This window comes from Phaseolus vulgaris, chromosome 8 (assembly GCF_000499845.2).
Source record: "Phaseolus vulgaris cultivar G19833 chromosome 8, P. vulgaris v2.0, whole genome shotgun sequence".
Classification (NCBI taxonomy): Eukaryota; Viridiplantae; Streptophyta; class Magnoliopsida; order Fabales; family Fabaceae; genus Phaseolus; species Phaseolus vulgaris.
In genome coordinates, this window is record NC_023752.2 from 52,381,520 (window position 1) to 52,407,552 (window position 26,033).

General features: G+C 40.0%; 3 protein-coding genes and 1 pseudogene across 7 annotated transcripts; 1 reads left to right on the forward strand and 3 right to left on the reverse strand.

The window, feature by feature from the left end:
• Positions 1-4,849: 4,849 nt before the first annotated feature.
• LOC137825335 (uncharacterized) lies at positions 4,850-10,279 on the reverse strand. Its single transcript, XM_068631007.1, has one exon. The coding sequence runs from the start codon at positions 10,277-10,279 to the stop codon at positions 4,850-4,852; it is 5,430 nt and encodes a 1,809-aa protein (XP_068487108.1).
• A 1,314-nt stretch (positions 10,280-11,593) lies between these two features.
• On the forward strand, positions 11,594-15,344 carry LOC137825666 (serine/threonine-protein kinase AtPK2/AtPK19-like; annotated as a pseudogene).
• Positions 15,345-16,340: 996 nt separating this feature from the next.
• On the reverse strand, positions 16,341-18,014 carry LOC137825667 (low affinity inorganic phosphate transporter 8-like). Its single transcript, XM_068631392.1, has one exon. It carries the CDS (start codon positions 18,012-18,014, stop codon positions 16,341-16,343), a length of 1,674 nt encoding a protein of 557 aa, XP_068487493.1.
• A 3,634-nt stretch (positions 18,015-21,648) lies between these two features.
• On the reverse strand, positions 21,649-25,826 carry LOC137826258 (probable inactive receptor kinase At5g58300). Of its 5 annotated transcripts, none has more exons than XM_068632155.1 (5): positions 25,471-25,826; positions 25,068-25,092; positions 24,802-24,992; positions 22,973-24,366; positions 21,649-22,482 (listed from the first exon to the last, which is right to left on the reverse strand). In XM_068632155.1, the coding sequence occupies exons 4-5, from the start codon at positions 24,282-24,284 to the stop codon at positions 21,860-21,862; spliced, it is 1,935 nt and encodes a 644-aa protein (XP_068488256.1). In that variant the 5' UTR covers positions 24,285-24,366; positions 24,802-24,992; positions 25,068-25,092; positions 25,471-25,826; the 3' UTR covers positions 21,649-21,859. The 5 variants fall into 5 exon arrangements, with proteins under 5 accessions (XP_068488256.1, XP_068488254.1, XP_068488255.1 ...); XM_068632153.1 differs by having other exon boundaries at positions 25,068-25,129; positions 25,471-25,603; XM_068632154.1 differs by lacking the exon at positions 24,802-24,992 and having other exon boundaries at positions 25,068-25,129; positions 25,471-25,603.
• Positions 25,827-26,033: the final 207 nt, after the last annotated feature.

Below are 26,033 nucleotides of genomic sequence, written 5' to 3' on the forward strand. Positions count from 1 at the left end.
CGTCGTAAGGCACCATCTCGGCCTCGAAAATCCTCATGGCCATGAACGTTTTCCAGTAGAGGATGTCTACTGAACTTCCTTGGTCGACAAGGGTCTTTTTGATGGTGAATCGGTCTATATCAACCGATATCACCATGGGGTCGTCCTGGCGGTAATCCACGTCCTTGAAGTCTTCATCTGTGAAGGTGATGGGTGACATCCTCGGCCGGAATGTCACCGCATTCATCTGGTGCACTGCCTGTAGGTGTTTCTTCTGGGCGTTGTTGGTGCTCCCTCTTCCGGCGAAGTCGCCGGCTATGGTGTTGATAACCTCTCGATTACCTCCTCTTTCGGCCTCCCTAGGAGGGTTGTCTCTCCGAGACCGGCGGTCGTCCCTATGGTCTCGATTGTCTCGGCCTCGTGGGGGTGACCTCATTCTCTTAGAGGGCTCCTCCCTATGAGGTGAGCATCTTGTGTCTCAGCCATTTCTGACGAATCGGCGCAGGTGCCCGACCTGGATGAGCTCCTTAATCTTGTCCTTCAAGGCCTAACATTCCTCAGTGGAGTGTCCACTGTTCTGATGGTACCGACACTGTTTCCTTCGGTCGGCGTTGTTTGGGCTGGCCACTTTTCTGGGAGGAGGGATCAACCCGACGTTGAGTGCCTCGTCCAGAATTCTCCCCCTTTCAGCAATTAGGGGTGTTTATCTTGAGAATCAGATTGATCGATCTCTATTATCTCTGCGCCTGTCGCCCCGCTGTCCTGATCGACCTTGACGGTTCTTTTCTTCCTTATTCTTCTCCCTAGTAGCCTTGGCTCGGGCTTGGTTACGGAACTCCCTGAGTTCCTCCAGTTGCATATACTTAGCAGCTCTTTTTCTCAGCTCGTCCAGGCTGTCGGACGGCTGCATGCACAGGTTGTCAGCAAAAGGTCCTGGGCACAGGGCCATTAGCATGTGATGCATGGCAACGTCCGGGCTGAGGTTTCGGATGCTCATTGCCACTTTGCTGATCCTATCAACAAAGGTTCTCAGCGACTCTCCCTTCTCCTAGCGGATGCCTACCAGGGCGATGGAGATCAGGTGATGCGGCCTGCTGGTGACGAACTGAGTCTCGAACTTTGCCACGAGTGTGGCAAAGCTGTCAATGGAGTTGGGTGAGAGCTTGGTAAACCAGTTGAGGGCTGCTCCTTTCAGCGATGTAGGGAACACTCGGCACAAAACTGCATCGTCCAAGGTATAGAGACTCATATGGGTGGTGTATGCATCAATATGTTCGTCCGGGTTTGTAGACCCGTCATATCGGTCTCGGTTGAAACCCTTCCACTTGTCTGGCAGTGGGACTTCAATGATGGTGTTGGTGAACGGGTGTTGGCGAGCCGAGTCCGTGGTGATGGTCGTCCTAACCGACCTTTTGAGAAAGGATTCTCCCTCCATCTCGTGGGTGAGAACCTTGTCTCTAGTCTTCTCCACCGGTCTCGAGTGGGGAGGAGAGGCGAAGGACCTGCCGACCACATTGGTCGGTCCAGTGGATGGTCCTCCCTCCATTAGCTTCCTCTTCATCTCGTCATCTCCCTTCGGAGAGCTTGCATCTCTTGTTCATTTTTCTAGACAGCTTCCTCTGTCCTCCTCTTCATCTCGGCCATCTCTCTCTAGAGAGACAGCAGCAACGTTGCTTGGTCGGCATCAGTCATCCTTTCCATGCTTCTGGTTGAGACCATCTACTTTCTCTCTTTAGCTAGTTTCTTTCGGCCCCACGGTGGGTGCCAATTGTTCCTGCTAGGGAGATGAGACCTAGAGAACTATTGAAGTCTTCGTCCTTCTCCTTCGGTCGGGCAGCTTGCTAAGGCTTCACTGGGATCCTTCTCGCCTCCGTGCTTCTCCTTCGACTCTCGTCACGGGTGAATGCCAAATGGGGGAAGTACCTGCAGAAGACACTCTGACGCTCAAGTCAGTAAAGCGGGTGATCGGCACTCGGATATGTGCATAGTAATAAATGATGTACCTTGTTCCTTGGAATGTGTGTTATTTATATTATTTTAATGGGCTTACCTCATTGGGTCTGATTAATGGTATGGATCACACTTAGGGTTGCATTACCTAATCCTTAATGATAGTTTAGCTTCACTAACCTTGGTTTGAGCGTTAATGGTTATACGTGTTGGTCAGCCTGACCGTGCGTGGTGTCTTGGTCAGCTCGGGTAGGCAGACTGGAACACGTCAGCGGGTGTCTCAGTCATCTCGGGCAGGGAGACCAAGACACGTCATGATGTCGGTCGGTCATATCGGTACAATTATTTTAAAAGCTAAATTGATATTAGTTTATATTTTAGGGACCAAAATTACCTTACTAAAATGATTGTTTTTTTTTTATCAAAGATGTGCAAAATGTGAAATATGAAGTAAACAAGGGAAAGTAATCTTTAGCAAAACTTGCGTTTGAAAAGTACTTAAAAAGAATGAAACAAAAAAGGTAGGATATGTTCACATGCTATATTAGTTTTGTTGTCAAAAATTATTTATTCCATAATTGAACAAGATTAGATGAATAGTCGCGTCAATGATGCAACAAAACAAGTTCTCACACGTGGTTTTTGGATTAAATAATAATGAATTTAGAGATTAAATTGTGAAGTAAAATAACATGGAAGTTGATTTGCATACGCCACGAAATACAAAGAATTGCTTACAAGTACATCCACTCTGTAATGTATTACGTTGCTTTACTTCAGGTTCATTTAATCGAATCCCAAACCCAAAGCCATAGAAATTCCAATTTTACAAGTACAAGTACCTGTATGGATATTGGGGACTGAGTAATGTTGATCCACGTCGATACAAGGTGTCTTCTTCACTCTTGGTTGTCCTATTCTTCAAGTCTTCTTTCTCTTCGCGTGCTTCGGTCGGCCGGCGGGGGTACCTGCGATTGCACTCCGACGCTCAAGTCAGCGATGGTGCTCAAGTGTGAATTCTCTGATCGTATGGAAAACGTACCTTTTCCCCCTTTTCAGAAGTCCCTTTAGTAGGTTGACCTGGGCCTTGGCCATGTGGGCCAATCAGTTGATGGTTAGAGACATGCTTAGTGGTCTTTGGGTCGTGCCTGGTGGTTTCCTGAAAACCAGGGGAGTGGTCTAGAGAACGTGTTTTTACTTCGTCAATGGTTGTCATAACTGCTCTTTTCTACACGTGTAACCACGTTCTGGATTAAATTAGATTTAATCGACATAAACCATTCGGCCGTCCGGCTAGAGGTCATGGAAGGACGAAGAGTCGTATAAGACGCAGGGTTTTGTGATGATTTTACCATGAGTACCCTGGGGTCGTCCGGTGCCGACCGGTACACTTGCCCCCCAGGCTCGAGGTCATGGAAGGACGAAGAGTCGTATGAGACGCAGGGGTTTTTGTGATAATTTTACCATGAGTACCCTGGGGTCGTCCAGTGCCGACCGGTACACTTGCCCCCCAGGCTCGAGGTCATGGAAGGACGAAGAGTCGTATGAGACGCAGGGGTTTTTGTGATAATTTTACCATGAGTACCCTGGGGTCGTCCGGTGCACAAAATCTATTCTATAATGCCGCTGGAAGCACAAAATTTCCATTCTATTGGACGGAGAATCCCATCTCTCTTGACCATCGGCTTTGGGAATCTTTGTCTCCCATCGACCAAGAAATTTTGATGGCCGTGAATCAACTACCGTGTAGGCTCCCTACGCGGGAACTGATAGCTCTTTATGGGTCGTCCAAGCAGTAGGCGGAACTAAAAGGTGAGCACCTTCTTCTTGCGGTCGTTCGGCTAATAGCGTATCTGTTTCTTACTTTCGTGTTTATGTTGCAGAGATTGTTGAGCATAGATCCGGGTTTGAAGAAGTATATGATTCGGAGAGCCGTAGTTATATAATCTCGACCGAATGAACGGTTAATTAATAAATTGATTGAATTTCTGACCAAGGTTGGTGAATAATTGTAATGATATAATTCTGATGCCGGACGAGGCATAAATAATTCGGATTACCTTAAAGTAATAAGATAATTCTGATGCCGGACGAGGCATAAATAATTCGCATTACCTTAAAGTAATAAGATAATTCTGATGCCGGACGAGGCATAAATAATTCTGATTACATTAAAGTAATAAGATAATTCTGATGCCGGAGGGGCATAAATAATTCTGAATAATTCTGATGCCGAACGAGGCATAAATAATTTCGATTTCTGACCAAGGTTGGTGAATAACGTTCAAGTTATAATTCGTTATATATTCTGGCCGAACGAACGGTTAACGAGGCATAAATAATTTCGATTTCTGACCAAGGTTGGTGAATAACGTTGAAGTTATAATTCGTTATATATTCGGATTTCTGGCCGAACGAACGGTTAACGAGGCATAAATAATTTCGATTTCTGACCAAGGTTGGTGAATAACGTTGAAGTTATAATTCGTTATATATTCGGATTTCTGGCCGAACGCACGGTTAATGAATTAATAGATAATTCGGACGCCGGACGAGGCATAAATAATTCGGATTACCTGAAAGTAATAAGATAATTCTGATGCCGGACGAGGCATAAATAATTCTGATTACATTAAAGTAATAAGATAATTATGATGCCGGACGAGGCATAAATAATTCTGAATAATTCTGATGCCGAACGAGGCATAAATAATTTCGATTTCTGACCAAGGTTGGTGAATAACGTTAAAGTTATAGTTCGGATAACTTTCGTTATGTATTCCGACCGAATGAACGGTGAATTAACTGAATTTCTGACCAAGATTGGTGATTTAAAGTGCCTCGTTAAAACCTTCTCGGTAGAAAACCCTCCTTAGGGATAAAACTACCGAGCGAGGAAAGAGTGCACTAAGTTTATTCATCAACTGTAATAGAATTTGAGATGCGTGGCATTCCACGTTCTCGGTGCAGATTTTCCTGACAAATATTCTAAGTAATAAGCTCCTCCTGTTGCTGTGTCGGAGATGCGGAACGGACCTTCCCAATTGCTTGAAAACTTTCCTCCGTCCTTCCGGGCGTCGCTGCGCATGCGCCAAACTAGATCTCCTTTCTGATAGCTTCGTGGCTTCACTTTGGAGTTGTACCTTCGTGCTGCTCGTATCTTGCATGCTTCTTCCCTTATCTTGCATTTGTCCCTTAATTCATTGATGAGGTCGAGGCCGACTAGTAGACTTTCCTTGTTTAAGTCTAGGTCTAACGTCTGTCGGCGTAGTGAAGGCTCGCCGATTTCGACCGGAATCATGGCTTCTGTGCCGTACGTCAGGCTATAAGGTGTTTCTTGAGTTGTTGACTGGGGAGTACAACGATAAGCCCACAGAACCTCTAACAATTCTTCAGTCCAATTTCCCTTGGACGGGCCAAGTCTCTTCTTTAACTCATTGAGAATAACTTTGTTGGCGGCTTCCGCCTGACCGTTGGTTTGAGGGTGTTCGACCGAACTCGTTATATGTTTGATGTGAAGTTTCTCATAGAATTCAGCTAGCCCACGGTCGGTGAACTGTCGACCGTTGTCTGTGATAACGATCTGAGGTAGGCCGAACCTGCAGACAATGTTTTTCCACACAAAGCTTTGTACGTTCCGGGCGGTGATGGCTGTTAGTGGTTCAGCCTCAATCCATTTGGTAAAGTAATCTATACCCACCAGTAGGAACTTGCATTGCCCTTTTCCGGGTGTGAAAGGTCCGATAATATCCATTCCCCATTTCACGAACGGCCAAGGGGATAGGATGTAGTGCAAATGCTCTGGTTTTTGGTGCAATAGGGTGCCGAACTCTTGACATTTCACGCACTTTTGAACGTATTCAGTGCAGTCTCCTTGTAAGGTCGGCCAGTAGTATCCTGCTCTCAGAATTTTGGCGGACATAGTCCGCGCTCCTGAATGGGTTCCGCATATCCCTTCGTGTAACTCGGTCATTACATAAGTGACTTGTTCTGGACCAAGGCATTTTAGGAGGGGACGGGAATACCCTCTCCTGTAAAGATCTTCGCCAATCAGTATGTATCGGGCGGCTTGTAACTTCATCGTTTTCTCCAAATGTGGATCGCATACACCATCGGTAAGATATTGTTTTATGGGAGTCATCCAGTTAGGTTGGGTGTCAGTCGCCATGCATTCTTCGGTACCAACACTTGGTTTAGCCAGGGTCACGTGTATGGCCGACCGGTGGGCGCCTTTCTTTTTTAGGGTAGCCAATCTCGATAGAGCGTCCGCCCTAGTATTATTTTCCCTCCGTACGTGTTGGAAGGAGATTTCTTTGAACCTGTTTAGAAGATTTTTTACGAAATGAAAATACTGTTGGAGTAATGTTTCTCTTACCTCATACTCCCCTGTAAGCTGTCCGACGACTAGACGGGAGTCGCTTTTACAAGTTATATTTGTTACCTCCAATTCAATCGCCAGATGCAAACCTGCGATTATAGCTTCGTATTCGGCTTGATTATTGGAAGTTTTAAATTCAAATTTCATGGCTTGTTCGACAACAATCTCCCCTGGTCCTTCAAGTACAACTCCTGCTCCGGACGAACGACTGTTAGATGACCCATCTACGTATAGTGTCCATCGGGGAGTCCGTTCGGTCAGATAGGGAGTGAGTTCTGCTGTGAAGTCGGCGAGGGCTTGGGACTTGATGGCTCCCCTGGGTTGGTATTCGATGTGGAATTTTGACAGTTCGACTGCCCAACCTATCATTCGTCCGGCGAGGTCAGGTTTGGTGAGAATCTTCATAATGGGATAGTTAGTCCTAACAATGACCTTGTGATTTTGGAAATACATCCGCATCCGTCGTGCGGTGATGACCAAAGCGAAGGCAACTTTTTCGACCATTTGGTACCGGGTTTCTGCGTCATGTAAGACTCGACTTACAAAATATACCGGTCGTTCTTCCGCTTTAATTTCTTGTACCAGAGCGGAACTCACCGCTTCATTGGAGACGGCGAGGTAGACCACAATGGGTTCCCGTGCGTTCGGTTTCTGGATGACCGGTGGAGATGCCAGAAATGCTTTTAACTGTTGGAAATTTTGTTCACATTCATCTGTCCATTCAAATTTACTTGTCTTCTTCAGAAGTTTTATGATGGGTCTCGTTCGTTCGGCAAGCTTGGGTACGAATCGAGACAACGAAGTGAGACGGCCGACTAGTCTCTGGATCTCTTTGAGTCCGTTGGGACTTCGCATTTCGGTGATTGCCTTGCATTTTTCTGGATTAGCCTCTATACCCCGATGTGTGAGCATGAAGCCTAAGAACTTCCCCCCTTCTACGCCGAACGCGCACTTCTCCGGGTTTAAACGCATGCGGTATTGACGCAAGGCTTGAAAAACCTCTTTTAAGTCAGAAACATGTTGTTCGCAAGAGTCTGATTTGACGACGATGTCGTCAACGTATACTTCTACATTCCGACCGATCATGTCGTGGAATACGTGATCCATGAGTCGTTGGTATGTGGCTCCTGCATTCTTGAGGCCGAACGGCATGACTTCATAGAAGAAATTATCAGAATCTGTTCTAAACGCGGTTTTTTCTCGATCACGGTGGTACATTTGTATTTGATTGTAACCTGAATAAGCATCAAGGAAACTTAGGATTTGATGACCGGCTGCACCGTCGACCAGCCGGTCGATAGTAGGTAGAGGATACGAGTCCTTTGGGCACGCTTTGTTAAGGTCTGTGTAGTCTACGCACATTCTCCATTTTCCATTCGTCTTTTTTACCATCACTACATTGGCTAGCCATGTCGTATAGTGGGCCTTTTGAATAAAACCAGCTTGAATTAGCTTGTCGGTTTCTTCTCGTGCGGCTTTCCGCCGTTCTTCACCTAGTTTCCTTTTCTTTTGAGCGATCGGCCTGGCCTCCGTATAAACAGACAATCGATGGGTAATCACATCTGATTTTACCCCTGGCATGTCTGCAGCCGTCCAGGCGAAAAGATCAGCGTTCTTTGTTAATGTTTTACCGATCGTCTCTCGGTCGTCTGGTTTGAGGGATGTTCCCATGTATGTTTTCCGGTCTTTGTCCCGAAGGAATATGGGTTGAAGATCTTCTCCTGCTTCCATTCGGGGATCATCCAGTCGAGGATCTAGATCGACTAAAGCGACCAAGTGTCTTCTAGATTCTCTTCCTCTGGAGCGTCTTTCTGTTGACCGACCTCTTCGCTCTGTGGTCCGTTCGGCTGATGTGGTATAAAGCCTTCGGGTCGGCTCCACCTTCAGGCTAGCTACATAACACTCTCGTGCTGTCTTCTGGTCTATATGTACGGTTGCTATGTCTCCATTGACCGAGGGGAACTTCATAGCTAAATGAGGAGTTGAGACAATGGCTTTCAATCTGTTGATAGATGGTCGACCGAGCAAAATATTGTACGATGTATTGGCATTAACGAGTAGATATCGTATGTTGATGGTCTTGCTGAGGTAATCATCCCCGAACGTGGTGTATAGATCGATAAATCCTTTCGTATCCACTCTTTCCCCTGAGAAACCAACTATCTGCTCGTTGTAGGGTTGTATCTCTGCCTCTGGAATCTTCATCTTCTTAAACGTTTCCCAATATAGGATGTCGACCGAGCTACCCTGATCTACCAAAACTTTTGCAATTGCGAATTTATCTATCTCCACAGTTATTACCATGGGGTCATCTTGAGATGGATCGATTGCTGTGAAGTCTTCGTCAGTGAAAGTGATTGGTGGTATATGCGGTCGGCGTTGTGTGGGAGTCGAATGAACGGATTGAATTGCTCTCAAATGTTTTTTCCTTGCCGAATTAGAGCATCCTCCACCCGCAAAGCCGCCTGCAATGTAATTAATTTCTTGAGGGGGCTGACCGAGCGACACCGGTCCAGCGATTGTATTGATGACTGTGCGAACTTTTTGTTTAGTTCGACTTCTACGTTCAGGGCTTTCGCTTTTAGGCCTCGTTCGTCTGATCGGACTTTCGCTTCTTTTTCTTCTGCTTGAACGATAGTGGTTGTCACGGGTCCGGTCGTCTCTTCGTCCCGAACGTTCGCGGGGATCATGATCACGCTGGGGTGACCTGGGTGCAGTGATGGTGGTTTTCACGAACTTGCGCAGATGACCGGCCTGGACGAGCTCTTCAATTTTATCTTTCAGTGCTTGGCATCCTTCGGTCGTGTGGCCATAGTTACGATGGTATTGGCAACGTTTACTGGTGTCGGCATTGGGAGGGGTTTGTGATGGCCTCAATGTCGGAATCAATTCAATCTGCAGTGCTTCGTCGAGAACCTTACCCCTTGGTACAATCAAGGGAGTGTAGTTGTGGAAACGGGGTCCCCTATTGGGGCGATGTCGTTCTCGGTCGGTCGGTATTGTGGGGGGACGAATTCCTTTGCTATTGTCCGTGTTCTCAGCATAAGTTTTTCGATGGTAGTCAATATGTTCTTCTATCTGCATGAACTTTGTTGCTCTTGTTCTTAATTCATCCATATTGCACGGAGGTCGTTTGATAAGGCTTTCAGTGAACCTTCCTGGTAGTATGGCCGAGACCAAATGATGCATGGCTATTTCTGGATTAAGATTACGAATGTTCATACACACTTTGCTAAATCTGTTCATGAACGTTCTCAATGATTCTCCCCTTTCTTGTTTGACATTCAGAAGAGACATGGAGGATGTCCGATGAGGTCTACTTGTGGCGTATTGCGTGGTGAACTTCAATTCCAAAGCGTCGAAGCTTGCAATGGAATTGGGTGGAAGGTCCGAAAACCATCCAAGGGGGCCTTCCCTGAGAGAGGTGGGGAAGACTTTACACCATACCGTTCGGTCGGTTGTGTAAAGGGTCATTTGAGTTCTAAATATATTCAGATGTTCGTCTGGGTCTGTGGAACCGTCATAAAGGTTTATCGTTAGGCCCCTCCACTTGTCAGGGAGAGGAGTGGCTATGATGTCATCAGTGAACGGATGGCCTTTCGGGTTTGCTACCTCGTTTGGGGTTACTGGCTTTGCACTCTGACGGGTGTGTTGAACGAGTGACGTGTGAGGTATAGCCTGGGCTATTGTTCTTGTTCCTGATTGGAACGGTGATGGAGAAGGTGCACGTGAATGCCCTTCGCGTTCAGATTGCTCAAGTCTATCCAACAATCTCTTGTTCTGTTCTTTCAATTGTGCTATCTCCTCTGCGTGTTGTTGACGCTCTTCTTCTCGTCTTTTCCTTTCTTCATCCTGGCGAAGTTGATCGATGACTCCTTTTTGGAGTAACTCCTGCATCTGAATCTGGAGGGTTTGGAGTATGGTCCTATGCTCTTCGGAGATATCATTGTTGTTGTTTGCCGTTGAGTCCATCTTCAAGCGTTGGGATCCTTGGGTCTGGGAATAATGATTACTCGGGCCCCACGGTGGGCGCCAATTGTACCTGTATGGATATTGGGGACTGAGTAATGTTGATCCACGTCGATACAAGGTGTCTTCTTCACTCTTGGTTGTCCTATTCTTCAAGTCTTCTTTCTCTTCGCGTGCTTCGGTCGGCCGGCGGGGGTACCTGCGATTGCACTCCGACGCTCAAGTCAGCGATGGTGCTCAAGTGTGAATTCTCTGATCGTATGGAAAACGTACCTTTTCCCCCTTTTCAGAAGTCCCTTTAGTAGGTTGACCTGGGCCTTGGCCATGTGGGCCAATCAGTTGATGGTTAGAGACATGCTTAGTGGTCTTTGGGTCGTGCCTGGTGGTTTCCTGAAAACCAGGGGAGTGGTCTAGAGAACGTGTTTTTACTTCGTCAATGGTTGTCATAACTGCTCTTTTCTACACGTGTAACCACGTTCTGGATTAAATTAGATTTAATCGACATAAACCATTCGGCCGTCCGGCTAGAGGTCATGGAAGGACGAAGAGTCGTATAAGACGCAGGGTTTTGTGATGATTTTACCATGAGTACCCTGGGGTCGTCCGGTGCCGACCGGTACACTTGCCCCCCAGGCTCGAGGTCATGGAAGGACGAAGAGTCGTATGAGACGCAGGGGTTTTTGTGATAATTTTACCATGAGTACCCTGGGGTCGTCCAGTGCCGACCGGTACAAATAATAATGAATTTAGAGATTAAATTGTGAAGTAAAATAACATGGAAGTTGATTTGCATACGCCACGAAATACAAAGAATTGCTTACAAGTACATCCACTCTGTAATGTATTACGTTGCTTTACTTCAGGTTCATTTAATCGAATCCCAAACCCAAAGCCATAGAAATTCCAATTTTAATTCCTTTTTCAAATTTTTATATAATTTTAGCATAAAAGTTGCAATAATAATATAACTAACATCTTTTGTGGAAATAATTCAAATTATCTTATCTGAATTTGGCAAGTGTATATTTAAAAAAAAATATGTTATAAAACATCATTTCAATCTTTTTTAAAAAAGTAAATCTTATTTTAAACGTGTGTTTTTTTTTAAATCCATGTTGTCCTCTTCAGAGTCAACTCGTGTTTTTCTGTCGAAGCCGCGAAAAAGAATAACCGCCTCCAAAACTAATTTAACATTTTACAAAGAAAAAAATTATGAACAGAAAAAAAAAACCTTTATAGTTTCGTTTGTTAACAGCCCTTCCCTGCATTCTCTTCAATGTGAGTTAACTTTCAAACTCTCTGTCCAGAAATTGTTCTATGTTAGTCTTTGGGTTGTTTTTACTCTGTTTTGTTTCTGTGAAAAAACAAATCTTTCATATATCTTGTGTTTTATATACGATGATTTGAAATTACCCTTTTCAATTTCTTCATTTGGAAGTTGATTACTAACGAAATAATAGTGTATTTTGGAGTTTATGTTATCTTTAGACTTTTTTGAATTGTGGTTTTCTAATTTGAAACTGCCAAGAGACGATATTCATTGGGTTCCTCCTCCTCCCACTCGCCCTACTGCAATTTCAAATCTTTCTCTTGTTTTTATGAGTTTAAATGTTTGTTTCAATCTTCATGCTGTTGTATATTTGTATGTTATTCCCTCCGTTCTACACTTTAATGCAGAAAACTTGAATTAACTGTTTTATTGTGCTGAATTACAGAATTGACTACCCGATCTTCATGAATTTGACAAGTGTCGCTAGATCCAACGTTTCCTGTAGAGCGGGAAGCAAAAGCAATTTCCTTTTCTGGATTTTGGTTTGCTTCTTGCTACCAAGTTTTCTGGGAGCTCCTGAAGTAGTATACGTTCATTCTCAATTGATAGAGCTAATTGTTGGGTTTCCATCTTCCTCCATTTGGGGAGTAATCTTTTGGCAAGGCACACCAATAGTTCTGAAGTTTCTTAGTCTCATTTTCTGCACTCTCCTTGTTTTATCAAAGAGTCATGGTTTCCTCTCAGTTCTCTGTCTTGAATGGAAATAGTTCACCAAAGTCTTTCCTGAACCAGTTGGTTCTATCAAATGGACCACCCGATCTTTTGCCTTCTTCGAATTGTGAGGATTTTGAATTTTCTGATGTGTTTGGTTCATCTCCTGTTGAAGCCTCAATAACAGTAAGCTCCGAGAAATATGGAGATCACGTAGCTACACGAGGTTCAGGTGGAAAGATTTACAATGATTTTGACTGCAATAACATCCGCTCTCAATCTTTATTGGCTCCCACAACTTGTATTGATCGGTCCTTGCAGCTTAGCAAGCTCACCTTACATGAGACAGAAGATGCATTGGATCTTGTGGAGGTCTTAATAGACACACAGAAAGGACTTAAGAAACATTCTATTAACAATACAGCAGTAGAGAAAAATGATTTACATTTCGATGATTACTGTCTGAATAATCAGACTATTGGAGTTGAGGATTTTGAACTTTTGAAGGTTGTTGGGCAAGGTGCTTTTGGCAAGGTGTACCAGGTGAGGAGGGCAGGTACTTCTGAAATATATGCTATGAAGGTCATGCGTAAGGATAAGATCATGGAGAGAAACCATGCTGAATATGTAAAATCTGAAAGGGATATACTAACAAAGGTGGACAACCCATTTGTTGTGCGGCTCAGATACGCTTTCCAAGTAATACTTTTGATCATATCATATGTTTCAGTGTCAGGCTAAGAAAATGAACAGTACTATCATATTTGCATAACGACAACCTTTATTTGTTGAACTTACAGACCAAATATAGGTTGTACCTTGTGCTTGATTTTGTCAATGGTGGCCATCTTTTCTTTCAGCTCTATCACCAAGGCCTATTCAGGTATTGTAAGCCGCATGCTATGACTATATATGAAACGCTTATACATATCTGTCTCACACAAATTTTGTCAGGGAAGATTTGGCACGCTTTTATGCCGCAGAGATTATCTGTGCTGTTTCTTATCTTCACGCAAATGATATAATGCACAGGGATCTTAAGCCTGAAAATATTCTTCTCGATGTAGATGGTCATGTAAGATAACATAAACTTACGTCTGTGATTCTGTCTCTCTGCATTAGGCATGCCACATGCCTGCGTATTTATTCTAAAGTGATTTGTGATTTGTTTCTAACTTCTATCATATTGTATTACGGCAATTTATGTGCTTGATATCAGGCTGTGTTAACAGATTTTGGCCTGGCTAAGCAATTCAATGAGACTGGAAGATCTAATTCTATGTGTGGAACTGTAGAATACATGGCCCCTGAAATTGTAATGGGAAAAGGTCATGATAAGGCTGCTGATTGGTGGAGTTTGGGAATTTTACTATATGAAATGCTTACAGGAAAGGTTAGAATCTTAGTATTTTTTTTGTCTTGTAGTATAATAAAGTAGTGGTCGCACTTATTTTTCCGACTTGACATATCTCTCAAGCATTTACTACTGAAGATGGAGCTCGAATTGCATTGAACTTGATAGATCAACTTGATTATCTGAAAGGCAATAGACTGTTTTCTACTTTCTTGAAAATAATTGAAAGCTATTCGTTATTCATTATGCTTGGGTTATAGCATTTTACTCAAGTTTTTACTGAAACTGCTTTGTTTCTAATGAATTGGCAGAATAAGTTTGTATGTCTGATCTGCACGAAATTTATTTTGTTTCAGAAGCAAGAAATATAAGTTAACACTACTATGTTAATCCAAGAATGATGGTTAATGATATCAATCTCCAACTGAATTCTCCTAAGATTATGGTGAATGATTTCTATTAGCCAGTTAATGGCCTGTAGCTCTCCAAAAATCACATCTTACATTTCCTTAAATTGTGGTGCTGTGTTTTACAACTTTGATCGTTTAACCACCAGTCTTTTACAAAGTCCAGCCTGAATAGTATTATATTTAAACATGGTTGTATTTTGAAAAGCCTGAATAGTATTATATTTAAACATGATTGTATTTTGAAAATCCTGTTTCTAAGCAATTGCCAATAATTATCATATTGATTGAGAAAGTTATGTAGATCATGTGATTAGGTGTTTGTTTGTGACATATTTTTGTAGACTTGGATGTATTTATGTAAGGCTGATACTTTAGTTTGCTGATTTTTTAGTGGTTACTGTAACTTTTACAATTTTCCTAGACTTTATTTTCCTGTTTACTCCCATTGCAGCCTCCTTTCTCCGGCGGAAATAGACATAAGATGCAGCAGAAGATAATTAAAGACAAAATCAAGCTCCCAGCATTTTTGTCAAATGAGGCACATTCACTGTTAAAAGGGGTACATATTTTCTCCTACATCTAATCATTAGTTTTTTCCCCCTTATAATAATATATTTTTGACAAACACTCACTCTTAAGGGAAAAGGCTTTTATTGTTGCTGTATGGTTCCGAAAAATCCATATGATAGTGAAATATTCTTATATAGAACCAATCTTTTTATACATTGGCTTCACAATTGCCATGTATTGGATTGCGGAAGCATAATGGAAGTTTTCTTCTTCAGCTGTTGCAGAAAGATGTCAGCAAACGCCTTGGCAGTGGATCAAGAAGCAGTGAGGAGATTAAAAGCCACAAGTGGTTTAAGTCTGTCAACTGGAAGAAACTGGAAGCCCGTGAAGTTAGGCCATGCTTTGTTCCAAATTTCTGGGAAGCACTGTGTTGCTAACTTCGAGGAGCGGTGGACTAATATGCCTTTGCTGGATTCTCCAGCTTCTAGTCCAAAAAAGGATGACAGTACCTTCAAGAACTTCTCATATACTGGTACTCCACTTGAGTAACGATAGAAAAGCCTGATTTCTACAATAAAAGTCCAATTAGAGCAGCCAATTCATGTAATTTGTGATGGATTAGAAAATTTTATACCTGTGATATCACTCCTTGTATAAACCTATATACTCTCATTAACTACACATGCGAGTAATACTAATATTGTGTCATGTATATCTGTGTGAAGCAATACCAGTGACATACTAATATTACAATATGACCATGATATCAGCAACATGCTTTTGTATCAAATTCAATGTTTGTGAACCTTCTAAGTGCCGCCTTTCACTCTTTTATGAATCTGTTACAAGTAGTTGGACCTTGATAGATGTTTCTTGAGTTGGGAATATAGGTTAAGAGTGAAGACACTTCGATACTTCATCTAAAAAATTTCCTGCGTTTGAAAACTAAACTATGAGGTTCATAAGTTATCATCACCAAATAGTTACTTGGTGTCAAAGCTTTTCCTTTTTTCGCATTGTCTTCACCGTGGATAATAAGATTTGGATCTAGAGTAAGAGAAAGTAACTATGAAGCAAGACACTGCCACACACCTATAATTTTTAAAATAACGAATATATATATGTACACTGAACTTTATTATGAATCATTTACTCTCTTTTTTTCCTAACAAAAGGGAATCTAATCCATTCATCTAAAATTGAAAAGTGAAAAGTGAATCTAATTCATTTAAAATATTTCACCCCCTTATTGATTACCATCGTTGAAAAAGATACCATGTAAGTTAAATTCATCCAAACACAAATTTAAATAGAAAAAGAGAAATACAAAATGTAAGTATGAAATGGGTGTGTCTTGTCCCTTGTTATATATCCCATGAATGTTGGAGACGTAAAAATACTGTTTTTTAAATATGACACCTTAACTGAGTGTCTAACACGTATCCGAGCTCATTAGGAAGTAAGGATATGAGACAAGCATAAATTCTTTGTTCTTCTGTGGAGATACATTAAAAGGCAAAGGATTTAATAGGCTAAAAACAGAAGCACTAGGATTAGAGATTACAGTATAAGTATTCATTTTGGTTCTTCTACTGGTGCTAACACACTCGCACACTTAACGAAGAAGCTCTTATTCTAGCAACCACACCACACAAACTACTATTCTTTAATCTCTTAGACAAGAATATAAAGGGGAAACTGAAAGAAAAGAAGAACACAAACGTGCAAGTATAACTTACTGAAACAAACATTATTGTTTTTGCACCTTCCTCTTATTATTGATTATTCTAGTTGGGGTATTAAGATTAACTAAACCATCATGTTTTCTGGACTTTTATCAACGTTAGAGTCTTTTGTTTCCTCTTCTGTATCAGTTGTTGTCTCGTTTGCATTGTCTTGAGCAATATTGCCTGGGAGCTCTTTATCTTCTCCAGAGATTTCTTCAAGTGACCGGCCTCGTGTTTCTGGCACTAAGAAAGTGCAGAAAAATCCTAGCAAATTGACAACTGAAAGTGGCATAAGTGCGATCTTGATTCCTTTTATTTTGTCTTCTGCATTATCGGTATAGCTTTGCACAACAAAAGCACCAATGATAGCTCCTGCTTTACCAGCTGCTGCTGAAATCCCATGGCATGTTGAACGGAACCTGGCAGGGAACAGCTCTGCTGGCACTATAAATGTTGTGCTATTAGGTCCAAAGTTTGCAAAGAAAAGGGTGAATTCAAAAAGAATGACAAACAGGGTGTGTTTTCCGCCACAATAATCATATTTGTCATCTGATTTGCATTCATCTCCCCTATATTCTCTATAATTGAGTCCTAAAAACAGCATGCAAACAGACATTACAAAAAATCCGCCAAGTTGGATTTTGTACCTTCCAATCTTGTCAATGAAGTACACTGTGCACCAGTATCCAGGGACAGAGGCAAACAGCGCCACTGCAAACATTGCTTTAGAGAGTAGAAACACCTCCTCTATGGCATTCATTTGGGAAGTCTTGGGTACAAATCCACTCGCAGGGTAAATATCTTTTTGTGTTAGCTGAAGACTGTAGAAGGTAATATCCAAGAAGAACCAGGTGGTGGTTGTTCCTAGAAGGTGAAGGCCATGCTTCTCAAGAAACTTTGAAGAGAAGAATCCATAAGAGAGGCTAGGTGTGGCAGCAACCCTGGTATATGATTCTTCTAAAGGTATATCATTTTCAAGAAATTTGGCCATATCTTCAACAGCCTTCCTGTGATCTCCTTCCACTAAGGCAGTGTACCTTGCAGTTTCTGGCATTTTCATTCTCCAGTAATAAGTGAAGGCAGCAGGAAATGCACCAAACATGAGCACTATTCTCCAAACGAAGTCTCCTTGTGGTTGAGTAGATTGCACTGGATCAACTGCAAAAACTTTGGCTGGATATGCTAATAGGAACAGTTTGGAGACCAACATGGCTACACCTCCAGCAAACAACATTCCCACCCCTTGCATAGCAAAAACAGCAGCAACAAAAGCTCCCCTAGTCTTTTGATTGGCATATTCAGACATTATAACAGCCGAGAGGGGATAACCTCCTCCTATGCCAAATCCTAGCCAGAACCTGAAGAAGCAAAGACTAGCAACCACACTTTTGGCTGTGGAGCCAAAAGAAAGCCCTGATGCCAAGGAACACCACCCCGTGGTGGCAAGGGTTATGCCATAAACCCTTTTTCGGCCGAGTTTGTCACCCAGCCAGCCAAAGAAGAGCTGCCCTGAAAGGGTGCCACACAATGCAACTCCTGTTATTGCATTGCTTACATTCCTTGGAAGCTTCCCTGGACTGTGACTAATGGGGTCATAGTAGTACAAGCGACCTATGAGCTTGATAACTGCAATGATGCAAAAGAGACCATATGCATCAGTGAAGAACCCCATCCCGGCTATCACAATTGCCTTGTAGTGGTAGCTTTGTGTCTTGGCTTTGTCAAGTGCTGAGAGGACACCGTGGCTTGTGGCCATGGCTCTCTCGATAAAGGTTGGTATCTGATGGTAAAACGTGAGCAGAAGAAAAGAGTAGAAAAACATGACAGTTTTATAGCCATATTTTTGAAACAAATGCACTTGTCTTCTTGGATTTAGACAATTCAGACATTGCTTTCTTAAAGCTGTAAAAACATCATAGGTGTCATCGAGTCTCAAATACCGTCTGGTTCTAGGAACATGCATTGATATTTGAGAACGCACAATGTTTAGTGTTGAGGCTTGAGAAACTCTCCTAAGTGGTTTCCATCATAAGTTGGTTTCCAACATAATATAAAAAAGTATAACTTTGTTAGTATCTTGTGTCTTTCATCTTAGTGCCTTCTTTCACCGTTCTTTGTTTCTTGACAAGGGAATATTCTAATTCCTTTGATCCCTTTGGATATTCTACGATATGCATGGAGATTAGTTGATGAAATCCATGCACGTAATCTCCAAATATGTTTTTCTTTGTTGAGTTCACACATGATTGTTTACAGGGCCAAATCCGCGTATCCTTCAAGGCAAAACCTCTCTATTTTCTAATGGTTACAAATGTTGACACAAAAATGTAAAGCTTTGAACCATGCCTTGGAGATCTAAGGAGATTGATGTAACTTGAATTAAGAAGCATGAGAGAATAACAATACACTCTTCTAATCCATTTAGTAAAAAAATTTAGCATGGTGTCGGTTTTTATGTTTAGAAAATATTTTAGAAAGATAAGAAATGTGCTATGTGGAAGAGCTTCAATAGGATTTTATTCATAGACTCTACATAGAAACAACAAAAATGTAAAAAAAAAATATTAATAATATTTCAATATTAACTTCTTAAATTTAAACAAAGACCAATATTTCTATTCTTTATCTAAACAATATTTTAAAAACTAAAACATTACAAAAGAAACTCCTAAAAACTAATTTAAATTACAAGTATTTAAACATATTGTACTACCGGATGGCCGAAAGGCCGACTAGACGATAAAACCGACTAGACGACAAGATGCAAAGCTAAACACGTAATTAGCTATAAACAAGTCAACTTAGGTGATAAGCACGGTTAAGACACAATTGGGCCTTCGTTTGGATCCTAAAGCAGGCCCACAACAGCTATAGCCCATGTAGAGCAGTATAAATAGCAGAAGAGGCACGACACCCAAGGTAACTATTCACTCCCTACTCTTCTGGTACCTAGCTCTCAGACTGACTTGATCGTCGGAGTTTATTCGCAGGTACTCCCCCATCGTGTCCAGATCAAAGGAGATCCAGCCGAAAGAGGCCTAACCGAAAGACCGGAAAGACGAGAAGATTGCTACAAGAGAAAGTGTTCTGCAGGGTTTAGGTATTGTAGGAACATATATATTCTCAAATACATTTAAGGTGAAGATGTGTTAGGAAAATCACAATGTTGGACAGGTTTAGTCGTCTAGTTATCTTTTCTCCTTTTAAAACATTTGAGTGGACAAACAACAGGTTAAAATACACTTCAAGAAGCTTGGAATCTTCTTAGTTTTTTATTTCTATTTATTAAAGTAAGAAACACAAATTGTTTGTATTCATAAATTTTCTTTTATTTAATTACTTTTTGGAGTTCCGAGCACATTGGTCTTGAGGATATCATACTCCAAGTTTTGATGATTTCTTACCCATGTCTTGATGTGAGAGGAAAAAACAAATTGATTTCTTTAATGAGACATTATAGGCCTGTAACTTTCATCAATCTCTAAATAATACAAAACTAAATTTTTATTTCTGAGAAGGAATAATAAAATTTGAGTAAATCATCAAATTTTGGTATCAAAATCTAATGAAAAGTCTTTAATATTTCGAGGCATTTTTTCCGTTGGTAGATCAATGAATGAAACCATATATTGCAAAGTGTTACAACTAAATAATCAAAGTAAATTTGATTTTGTTAATATTTCAAGCTACTTGAATTTTATAATGGATATAAGTTGAAGATTTTGTAGTTAATCTTAGTTTTGGGTTGTAGTATAATGTTTTAAGGATTATAAGTAAGTTTTCATTGATCTTATTAAATCTTATAAATGACTTCTAAGAATGATATAACCTTCATTAAAATGTTTAGACATGTTTTAATAGGTTAAAAAGTATTTTAATCCATGAAATATTGCTGAACTTGTTTGTAAGATAGAATTTTAATTCATTAAAATTTTATTTTAGTAAACTAAAATTACTTCAATATGTCAGGAGTGAAACTCTCCTTGATAGGCTATTAAAACGCAATTTTGATTACTAAAATAAAAGAACAATTTTAAGCTATTTGAGATCACTAAAATATTGTTTTAATTGACTAAAAAATCGCACAAATTCACAAAAGTTTGTTTTAAAAATTAAAAGTAAGATGATTCCAAATCTTCATTTGTCTGTTATAATGTTTTACAAGTAATGATGGGAGATTTTGTAGAATTCAAAATTTTATAGTCTTATATAGTTTCTTTGTGTTGTACATAATTTTTCTTTTATGTTATTAATTTAAATTTTAACCCCTTCTTTTATATATTTATATAATTTATATTATTATAAGAAAATCACTAAATAAAAAATAATTTTAGAGAAAAAAGTAATAATTAGTCTTTGACTAAATTTAATATTATTTTAAAAATTAAAAATTATTAATATCTAAAATAGTTTTTATTATTAATAAATAGATCTTAAAATGAGTAGTTTAAACCTTAGTATAACTAATTAAATAAAATTATTTATTAATAATAAAAACTATTTTATATATCAATAATTTTTTTAGTTTTTAAAATTTATCTAATTTAATTAATTTAGTGATTAATTATATATTATTATTATTTTTTGAAATTTACACTTTAGTGATTAATTATATATATTATTATTATTTTTTGAAATTTACACTTCAATCAATATTATTGTAGGTGAGTCTTAACTTTGGTAAGACTGCAACACAAATAATAGAGCATACTGACACCAACAGTGTGAAAGAATTGTTTCCTTTAACATTTTATTTGTTATTAAAATTTTATCTAAGTGTGGTCCATTTCTTACCTTCCATGTTCTCACCACAACCACCTTTGCAGGTTACAATGACCATCATCCATTATTGTCAGCCAGAACTTTCTTCATCAGTAAATAAATTCAAGTTACACCTTATAAGCCTTGTACACTTTTGGTTTCTTAGGGTGATACACATATAAGAGATTTCATTTCCAATATACTGTGCCACAGTCATAAGCCATGAACATGGAATTTCTACAAGTTTCTAGTAACACACTTTCTATAAAAAGAATGTAAAATACTTTCTAAAACATTTTTTATTGATTAAAATTTATTACAAACTACAAAACCAGGAGAAAAAAATGTTTAATAAGTGAAACTTAAAAAAAATTGTGAACTTCAGTTAATAGTAAAAGTTCTGTTAAAGAGTGTGCTGCTTGATCAATTGAGTACCCATTCTATAAGCCTACCCTAGATCAATTTTACAAGAAATCTTATGAGCAAACATTCTGTCCTAATTCAACCGTAGGTGTAAACTGTGTGCATTTGACACATACCCTGATATGGGAATTCTTAGATTTTCAATCTTTCTTACTTGGAACAATGTGAGAATAAAAGATCATGCAAGATATACAAATGAGTGATACTGAACTGCAAGATTTGGAAATTTTTACTTCTTCAATGTCACTCACTCACTTGACACTACGTTTCTTAGTACATTTGTGGAATAAGAAACTACTTCGTCATCTGAACATACCACATGATACAATACAGTTATCTTAACTTGAATACTCTAGAGACACAACAAGGTTATTCCTTGTGTGATACAGAAAATAAGAAGTCCATGGCACAAAATAATCATGGAGTTTGTACATTAGATTCAGACTCAGATGATGTGTTACGGTTATTCAAATCAGGAAGCCTAATTTCCTCTATGTTCCTAACAGTTTCATCCATTGTTGGCCTATTATCTGCCACTTTTGCCACACATGCCAGTGCAATCTGAAGCATCTGCACCATTTCCTCTTCAAAATACTGCCCTCTAAGCAGTTCCTCATCAAAAACTTCAGCAGTCCATTCCTCTCGAACCACGGACCTCACCCATCTTGGTAGATCAACCATGTCCTCATAGCCAGAATATCCCATTGGAGCCTTGCCAGTGAGCATTTCAAGAAGGAGCACTCCAAAGCTGTAAACATCAGACTTCTGAGTGATCCTCCGGTACTCGGTTACTTCGGGAGCACGGTAGCCGTTGGTTTTTGACATGGTTGATTGGGTGGTCATCACAGGAGTGAGTCCTACATCAGTGATGCAGCCATCGTGTTCTTGGGTTATGAGCACATTCGAGGACTTGATGTTGCCATGAGTAAGTTTTGAATCCATGTGGTCGGTGTGAATGGAAGCAATTCCCTTTGCAGCTCCAAGTGCTATCTTCATTCTTGAATCCCAGTCTAATGGAGCTCTTCCCATGCCTCTGTTTCCTGTTGTTGTTTAGGAATGATAGGAGAATTAGGCAAATATGTAGCTTTGTCATAGTTCAGCTAGTGGCATGAATTGCTTATTGCTACATAAGTAAGATAATGCAGCTGTTGAATGGTGAACAAAAGGCAGCATATTTTGTCCATTATCTTGCCTAAACGACTGCTAAATAATCTTCAATAGTTGTTGATTAGTATGCTAATTTACCTTAGTTTAATTATTACTCGGACTCTCCCGTAGAAATAAAAAAACAGGTTACCTTTTCCATGACATCAATCGATCCAATTAAGTTCTCCTTTAATGACTAGCATAAATATTAACTTCAGCTTTTGCATTTTTACTCACACCTAGCAGCTAGATAAATATAATGATGCAGTTGAAGAATGGTGAATAAAGAAAAACTTATTTTGTCCATTATCATTAAAAGAGAGTGCATGGATTTGGGTCACAGAAAGAGACAATGTATTGATTATCAAGGTAAATAAAACGTACCATGCAACAAGGAAAACAAGCTGCCTCCAGGCATGTAGTCATATACTAGAAGTTTCTCATCTTTGGAAAAGTAAAAAGCTCTTAGGGGCATAACATTGGGATGCCGACCAATTCTTCCTACAACCTCCATCTGCTGCTCAAACTCCTTCTTTCCAACTAGAACTTCCCTCAACCTTTTAACTACCACTGCTGTTCCATCCTCCAAAGCAGCCCTATATGTTGTTCCATAGCTCCCCTTTCCAAGAACTTCAGCTGAAGCCTTTAACAAATCTTCAAGGTCAAAGCTGTAAGAGCAACCTTCAAAGAAAAACAACCTGTTTTTTTCAATGTCTTGCACCCCACTCCCAAAACTCTTTGAAACCTCACTCTTTCCAGAACACGGTGCCTTTCCTGTAAGTATGCCACTACTTTGACTCTTGTTCTTCTTTAAACAGCATACAAACATCACCAAAACCAGGAGAGACAAGAAGGCGCAGCCCCCAATTGCCAGAGCAAGTATAGAAGCTAGGCTAAAGTAACTCTTTGAAGTGGTAGCATTTCTATTTTGGGGAGCTGCTGCTGGAGAGAGTGGTTGATAAACAGGAGAAGGAGAAAGGGAGGAAGAAGAAGATGGAGTTGAGGCTGCAGAACACTTATTGAGAGGTGGTCCACACAAATGAGAGTTCCCAGCAAAAGAAGTGTACGGATAATTGTTGATGGAATTTGGAATTGAGCCATTCAAGTTGTTATAGCTCAAATTCAAATACTTGAGACTTGGAAAGTTGAAGTCAGGAATAGCCCCAGAGAGGGAGTTGTTTTGGAGATACAACCAGGTGAGTCTACTGAGATTCTGAAGGGTAGGTGGGATACTTCCCGAGAAATTGTTAGAGGAAATATCTAATGCTACGAGTTTAGGGGAGATAGAAGAAGGGATTAGACCTGAGAAGTAATTTTGCTGCAGGTTTACATATTGGAGTGAAGGAATAGAGAGGATGTCAGAAGGAAGGTTTCCTCTAAGGCCATTGGAGTGAAGGCTCAGAATTTTAAGAGAATTGAGCTTTCCTAGGCTGTTCTCTGGAATGGAACCCTTGAAACCTGCCCCTGGAAGACGGATGCTGATTACACTAGTTTCATTTTTGTTGCAAGTCACACCAGCCCAAGAAGTACAAATTGGAGTGGACTCACTCCAATTTAACCTTGGGGCATGTGGAACATTTGAAAAGAACTCAAGGAGAGCTTGTCTGTCGGAGTTCAAGTCAGCTACAATCAGGCCAAAGAGAGACATTATGAAGCTTAGCAGAACAAATGTAACAGCATGGAGTTGGAACTTCATTGGTTCTTCTTTGGTGTGAAGTGGAGGCAGGTGATGGTTCCAAGTTCTGACCTTAGCTGTTCTTCATCCTTGCTCGGTTCAGCTTTGGAAAATTATGGTAAAGTGTTAGCTGATCATATGGAGAAATATAAAAATGCTGAAAATCATAATGAACTACTTTTTTGTTCAGAGACATTGAGTTATTTCAGTAAGAAAGAGTTTTAGTCTAAAAACAATTATGTGCCACTTGGAAAGTGATGCAGAACTTAGACACGAAATGAAGGTTTACAGTGTGGATTTAGAAATTGATAAGTTTAGCAATTCCGTACTTAGAGAATTGAATTTTAAAGTAAGAATGTTTTCTGTTGGTAAAAACTTTCAAATAAATCGGTTCTTTCAAAACAACTAAGAAGATTCCTTTACCAAAAACAATATTTGCCAAAAAACAAGCAAGAAGGAAGAGGGAAAAAGGAGGATTGTAATTGAGAATCCAAGAAAAAAAAGAACTCAAAAAAGAAAAAGCTAAAGTTTGACTCACTTTTGTACTTCATAAAGAAACGACATTGTCGCTAAAAGTAGGCTGAAATCTCCTAATTTAAAGTGATGTCGTGAATCATGAGTGTTGATTTCTAGTTTTTGCCACCACACCCCTGGTCATTGCATACTCTAAAAGTTCACCTTCAAATACTGAAAACTACTTTTGTCTTTGGAGCTGGATTGAGACATTTACTGGGACGGGACAAAGAACATTCAAAAGGGATGCAGATGGGTAAAAAATTTCACACTCAAAGCAAGCATACATACCACCAATATCCTAACTTGCTGATGCCTCCAGTGAGAATTCATGCAAACATAACATCATTCACCTTAGAAACAATGCCAAAAATATTAAACAGACACAACAGTTAGCAGAAAAGGAATTGGAAGAATCAGCAGATCTTACTAGAATAATTCTAATTGGAAGCATGTATAAGGTTGGCAACATAAATGAATCACATCACTCCATTCAACTTAATTAAAGACCAGATTTTCAGAGACATGATCATTGCAAGCATGTTGCATAAAAAAAATGTCATGCAGATTTGTGAAGAAGATGCTAAAAGCATGGGATCCACAAATGGACCATCTTCATTAGAAATGCCTTATTTTCAATCCTTAATCAAGCAATTGTTCACATTTGGAGTTTAGAGGAACCAAGAGCAAATACCTGTGTATGAAATTCAGTGTGAGGATACCAAGAAATGCAGCATCAATGAGCAGGAGATATTAAATCCAGTTCAACAAAAGAGGAGAATTGCTATGCAATTCAAAACCTGTAGTGAAGATGAAATGAAGTATAGTATATGACATGAAAGCATGAAATAAATAGAGATTGAAAGTAACACAGCAAGATAATTTTCCTACTTAACTACAAATCTACTCTGGCAGCAATAATGAGGGAGCTAACCTACACCAAATTACAAGCTCTTCTCTCTCAACAATCACATTAATGTCCACCTTTTGCTGTTGAAATTAGCTAAACGTAGAAAGGAAAAAGAACATGGCTTGCATGACTCCAACTCTAACGTTTGAAATGAAGCAGCAACTCATAAATTAAGTTAGTTGGCATGTCTCTGGAAATGGACCCTGAAGACACTATTCACTAATTAAACAACTCACACAACTACTTTACGTGTAGTTTTTAGCATGCATATATGACCACTATTTCCAGTATCATGTTTATTTTTCAAAAAAAACTATCTCCATGCATGGCAATAAATTTTATTGAAA